This window comes from Sparus aurata, chromosome 4 (assembly GCF_900880675.1).
Source record: "Sparus aurata chromosome 4, fSpaAur1.1, whole genome shotgun sequence".
Classification (NCBI taxonomy): Eukaryota; Metazoa; Chordata; class Actinopteri; order Spariformes; family Sparidae; genus Sparus; species Sparus aurata.
Window position 1 is genome coordinate 21,439,260 of NC_044190.1, and position 6,576 is coordinate 21,445,835.

Here is a 6,576-nt window from a genome sequence, read left to right on the forward strand (position 1 = left end):
CTAACTGAGCTAACAAGCTACGCGATTACTCTGTTGCTCCTTAGTTGTTTTGAGTATGGATTTGACTGGTTGCCAATTCATACTTATTGCACCTTCAAGCAGAGGGCATCAAACTGACAACCTGCTTAGATTCTAAAATGGACCTGTTCGACAGTATCTTGCACATGAATACATCGTAATGATTTTTTACTCAGAAATTAACCCAGAGACATTCCAAATTCAGCAAGTCACTAAATGTCTCTGTCTGAGCTCGTGCACTGTGGGTTAGAAAACAGCGGCATGCTGCTGGGAACAAGGTTAATGAGAGCAGTGAGACTGAACCATAGAGTACATTTAACGGCTGTGAGCAACGCACTGAAGCCTACACATGCTGCTAAATGGCTTTCAGTGTGACATACATAGCTGCAGATAACTGTGGCTCTCTTGATGTGTTGACATCACTTTCTACACCACTGAAACCCTAAAGTACATATAAAATAATGGGTTCTGAGAAGTAAGGATCAACTTCAAGCCGACATGTCCAAACAAAGAGTGATGGAGCTAAATGTTACCAGACTGAAAAAAAAAAAAAAAAAAAAACTCATCCTGGCTTAGCAGAGCTCAGGCCAGATTAGCCTGCTTAGCTGTGGTTTCCTCCGGCATTCAGGGCCATCCTATACTCTGCGTTTCTTTCTCATTCCATCCACCGTTCGACAATTCCTCCTCTATTTCCCCCTTCTCCTCCTCCTTTATTGTCAATGACTGGAGTTTTAATGATTACATCTGGCGGTGGCACAAATTAATTCCTGCCTCTCTGGCAAAAAGCTGTTCCCCACCTGATTATGCAAAGCAGGCCTACATTCTCTCCCTTTGAAGTGGAGGAAAAGCTGCTTAGAGATTCTCCCCTTGAGGGAACACTGCAATATGGGGGAACATCAACAAACCAGAGTTCACACAAAGGTCAGGAACATGGTTAACCCCAATGAGGCCCCACTTCATCTACACATCTCGCCGCTTTCAAGTTGATGATGCATCGGCATTATGATGCACTGGTATCAGAGGCCAAAGATACTTTTTCAAAGACACGCAGAAGTGGAGCGAAACTAGGACGGCCAATAAAAATAGCCATATAAATGCACCCAATAATGCTTGTGTCTATGGCAGAGGAGTCGGACGAAACAGGTGCGAGGCTCTTGTTGCTTTCCCATTTCCGCAATCATGTCCTTGACTGCGTCTGGCTCAGAACCACCAGCCGTATATGTTTTGGAGGGAGGATATAAGAGTTTCAGCACGTAACTGCCACCGCAACAGCCTACTTTGTCTGTCTGTCAGGTTCGAAAAAGGTAAAATTATGTGAACTCTTGTGCGTTATTGTCTACAGTTCCTTTTAAAACACCTTCGGCTTCTGCTCTGAGCAATCACAGCCTGATGAAAAGCTACAATGAAGCAGTCGACTTTTCACTCAAGCATGACACAAGAACAGTCCACAAAGGTAATGAGCCACTATGAGAGACGATACTGCCATCTCAATCACACTGAAGAGGTGCTGCGACGACAGATGTTAGGATTCAGACTTACGGCACGACTTCATTCAGACAATTCAGGGAGGAAGAAAGAGAAACTGTGTGTTAATTATATAGTCACTGCTCTTTGTGGTTATTTAACTAGCGTCTCAGATACAGCAGGAGCCTCTTGTTGAGTGTGTCATGTCTGCAAACAATTTCACCAGTGTTATGGCACATCACATATATAGGCCAATAAACATAAATCCTGCGTGCTCAGAGGCTTTTAAAAATTCAGTGATGGCTTAAGTCAAGAGGTCATCCAAATTTAATGAGTGCAACCTGATTTACTGGCCTCAGGCCCGGAAGATGGAGATTCTGAATGTGAGCGCCCGCAGTGCTAAGTCTTATAATGTCATCTCACTCTCTAACTACCTCTCAAAGAGTGTTTAGAAAGGAAAACTCGCACAAACCGAAATAAAGCTCTCACCATAAGCATCCATTCCTAACAGGATAAATTGTGAATGCATTTTACATTTTACGATCTTATAGAATATTGCTGTCTTGTAGTATTATCAATTTTATTATACGACATGGACACAGATTTATTAATGTACAGCATTTAAAAGATTCGGTCAATACGATCTAACTGTACATCTGCAGTGTCAGTAGTTTCCACAGTTGTCATAAAAACATAAATAATACAATAAATTAAAAGAGGGTCGGTTGCAGAAGTGAAAGAAAGCAATCAAACCTGTAAATACTGGGCAACAGAAAAAAGTTTTGAACACAACATTGAAAAGCAGCTTTTGAATGGAAATGGCAAACTTGCGAGCAAACAGCTGCTTGTTAGGGATCTAACAGATCATAAAGGCAAAAGTATCATTCATTTAGATTTATGTTTTTGGCATCCAAGTGATAGTAAGTCTAGTTATTACAACTCCACAGGGATGCCAAACGGCCAACCACAGTTTGATTCACTCCACTGGATGTTTCAAAGGTAACCTGCAGACATTTTCAGATGTTTATTGATGCAAAAAAAGAAAAAAAAAAAAAAAGCAGCCATTCTTTACAGGGAGTTTGGGCGTCTCAATCTATGATTGATTTTATATCGAACCATGATTTTTTTCCCAACCCTAACCAAGTGCTTTTTGTGCCTAAACCTAATTAGAGCATAAGTATAGCACTGTGACAGAAACAAATTCAGCCTAAGCAAACGTAAAGTTGTAACATAAAGAAGTGTTAAGTTTTAACTTACCTGTGGTTTTGCAGAAACTTACTTAGCTAAGATTTATTCTGGCAACTGGGCTGAATGATCATATTTGGATGAGAGGTTGGAAAGGATATCCCGATTGGATCTGACTGAGATCACAATGGTAGCAACATTTTAATCACAAGGTAACCACACACTAAAAAGCACACCCTTCTTTCCTCTGATTTACTCAAAATGGGACCATGATTTAATGATTTAATGAATAAATCAAATGAGAAGTAGGGTCACTCTCTTATATGCTTACATACAATCAGAGTTTGTTTCAGACCAGTGGGGTCATCCCCTACTGGCCATTAGATTGATTGCAGGTTTAAGAACCCTCTGCAACCTCCCCAGTTTTCAGACTAGTCAGTGATGTGAGTTTCTTTGGATACGAAAAGATCCATCAGTAACTAAAGTCTTCCCAAATAAATGTGACTGTTTAGCCATTTCTATCCTCATATCTTTTCAGCACAGGAGGATACACTCTATTTCCTCCTTCTAATCCGGGACAAAAACATGGGTCCCCAGGTCCTGCCTGCTTGAGGAACCACTAAAATGCCAAGTGCGTGCCGGTAAGAGGACACGTTGCCGTTCCGTGGCTTGTGAAGTGTCTGTCCTCTATGACCAGGGTGAGCAGGACCAAATGCAAAGTATTTTGATAAAGGAACAGCAATCTCTTCCCACAGGTCTTCAGGTTCAGCCTCAGGACAGTCATTCAGCACCATCTCAACCACAGTGTAGTTCTCAGAGCTGGACAGCGTGCAAGTGGAATAGACCACGACGCCCCCCGGACGGACCGCTGACAGTGCAGACCTGTGGGGAGGAGACAAATACTCCATGACGAGGACCTTAAATTACTCTTTCAAACACTGCTGCAAAGCTGGATATTCATTGCTACCCCACTAGATTATTTGTTATTAATTTATATTTTTTTCCCAATTTGACCACATAGTTTACAGCCTCCACGGAGCTCTTTGTTGTTTTCTGTTGTTTTGAAAATTAATTTATTCAATTAAAGAGCTGCTTGCCAGACTTTTTTTTATTCCTGACAAATTACACTAATTACCTGTCAGTGTAATGTAATTCCACCTTATAGTACTGTTTGTAATTGTGATTAATTCAAGTCCTGTTCTGATGTAGGGTTTACATTATTTCATGTGTCATTTAAAACACTTGTAAATATTGTATAATTCCCCCATGTGAACCAAAGACAATGGTATTATTTTGTGAGCAATAATTTCAAAGTTTGGAGACACTGCAGACATTTCTCTATGTCGAGGACAGGTCTTACCTTAGCAGCTGAGCCTGGAGCGCAGGCAGCCTGGACCTTTCCTGTAGTCTCTGTTCCCCCTGCTGGCTGCTGCAAGAATACAACCAGCTCCTGTCATTAGAACATGGAGCATCGACTAAAACCTGCAACAGAGAGGGCAAGACAGTCTGAGTCAGTGTAAGTATATATAAGATTTTGTTCTTTATGTAACGATAACTGCCTGGAGGATGAATATCATGTTTTGTTTGAGTGTAAAAGCAAAGGCATTGTTGATAACACAAAGAAATATTTGCCAAAATACTTCATGTTTGAACTTGCGCCGTTATTGCAGACTGATAAATCAAAGATCGTACGTAAACTAGGTGCATTTCTGGTTGTTTATCATTGTGTTTTGGTTTTGTGCAGTCAAGAGTAAATACAAATCTGAATCCGTATCTGAAAATTTCATGTCATGACAATTCTGTCAAACATAATTGCAATTCACAATAGTCATCAAAAATAAAACTGCACTAAAACATACTGGAATCGATTTGTTTGCACACAAACAAATAATCTTTAATCATAAGTTTGTCCTGCACAAATAAAGGATAAATAAATGGTGCTGATGTTCAAGCTGTGTCTTCAGCCGTGGCGACAAGCTTAGACAGGCTTTGCAATATTTTGCATGAAGCGTACATCAGTGAGCCAAACAGCTTTTTCAAGGCATTCATGTGAGCATATTCACTATTTTCTCGATTATCCCGATATTGAAAACTCAAAACGATCATATCATTGAATATTTTTTACGAGATCCACAATAGAATATTTTATTGTCCTTAGTAAACGCAGTGAGGGACAGCAGGGGTTGAAGAAGTAGAGCAAAAATGAAGTGACAACAATTAAATAGTCACTGAAGATAAAAGCAGATGACAAGACAAGCTGGAGGTCTGTAACATAATCAAAGTACATGCTATAATTTCCACACAGCAAAAGACAAAGACACTTAAGAGTTAGCATTAATTAGCAACAGTGGAAGAGTCTGAATCTTTGCACATCAGCTGAGAATCTTCCCACAAATCTGTCCTCCATGCAGATTTCACAAAGCCACATCATTGCCTAGACAAAGCTTCAGGGATTATTTGCTTTTGTTCGAAGGCTTGCTCTTCTCATTCATTTCTAAACATGGCTATGAAAAAGAAGTGTGACACCTCAATTTGTTCAGACACTGCGGTAAAATTCATACACATGCTGCAACAGACACGACTCTCCGCACCTTGTCATACGTCCCTGCTTCACTTTGCCCAAAAGACCGTCCGTCCTGCGGAGACACAATCACCCTGCTGTTTAGTGAGTGAGGCAGAAAAGACTCCAGCGTTTTGGCTAGCCAGTCCCGTCTGTGAGGGTCTGGTTCATTACAGCAGAGAAGCGCTGGGAAACAACACAGGGCAGCATTACTAATTACCAGTATTCAATGCAAATAGGCTTTTCAGAGCAGACTGAAATAGTCCTTAGATTCAGCAGCAACTTACATTCAAAGTATGTTTCTAATATTAACAACAAGATGTTTTTGGTGAAAAGCAATATCCCCCAAAAGTTATTTATTTGGGATAATTTCGTATTAAGTATAGCCATTAACATTACAACATTTCACATTTCATTGCAAATGTATGAGCCACTACTGCCTTGTTTTGAAACTGCACAAAATCCACAATCGTATACCTCTTTGCATGATATAAATAAATCATAAAAAAAATTGAAAAGTCCATTTAAAGCACTTGTTTTACCTGGGTTGGCAGCCTGCATTATGGCTAAGGCTTTGCCCCCCGGAGCAGAGCAAAGATCCAAAACCTTCTCTCCGTCTCTGACTTGCAGAGCCAGCACTGGAAGCAGGGAGGCTGCGTTCAGGAGGTAGTACTGCTTCAGCTGGCCAGGCCTGTGGGCCTGAGAGGGAAACCGCAGAGGATGTGGGTGGATGTAGCATTGTAATGACGGATGGGGTAAACTGAGTGAAGGCTCTGATTCAAGAGCCTGACACAGCGCATGAGAGGTGGTGTCAGGTTGGAGATTGGAGTCATTAGGGGGGCACTCGGACAAAGAGTCTTTTCCTTCTTGCTGTTTTGAATTTGAGACTGGTGAGCGGCCACTGCAGGGCAACGTGGACACATCTAATCGTGGCAGCAATGTTGAAAAGCCCTGTGACTGAAGAGTCTGGGTGATTTCTGTCACAGCGCTGAAGCGGTTGAGCATGACCCCATGCTGCCAAGAATGGGGGTCCAGGAGCACAGCTCTGCAGAGGAAAAGCACTCCCAATGAAACAAGGGAACAACCGCTCTCCATGTGTGAGCTGCAGTAATTATTTCAGACAAAATGTATACCTTGCAGATGGCCACAAGTCTCCAAGTTCCTGACTGTACTGCTGGTCGAATCGATCCAGTACTGGTTGACATGACGATCTTCTCTTTGCATGCCTTTTGGTCACCTGTTATGGAACAGACTATGGTAAAAATGTCATCTATCATACTTTCAATCCTAGAGATGCTAGACATTATGTGGCATGCTTTAAGTAAATGACAGCACTTTGGTTAGTGCAT

At 41.4% G+C, this 6,576-nt stretch overlaps 1 protein-coding gene across 1 annotated transcript in view; it reads right to left on the reverse strand.

Annotated features, from left to right (window-relative positions):
* Positions 1 to 2,041: 2,041 nt before the first annotated feature.
* The window catches only part of nsun3 (NOP2/Sun RNA methyltransferase 3), a 6,103-nt gene continuing 1,568 nt past the window's right edge, over positions 2,042 to 6,576 (reverse strand). Inside the window, exons 2-6 of the mRNA XM_030413515.1 lie at positions 6,361 to 6,464; positions 5,770 to 6,272; positions 5,259 to 5,413; positions 4,028 to 4,149; positions 2,042 to 3,549 (exon numbers count right to left, since the gene is read on the reverse strand). Coding sequence (XP_030269375.1) covers positions 3,222 to 3,549; positions 4,028 to 4,149; positions 5,259 to 5,413; positions 5,770 to 6,272; positions 6,361 to 6,464 — 1,212 coding nt within the window. The 3' untranslated portion in view covers positions 2,042 to 3,221. The remainder of the gene's footprint in view (positions 3,550 to 4,027; positions 4,150 to 5,258; positions 5,414 to 5,769; positions 6,273 to 6,360; positions 6,465 to 6,576) is intronic.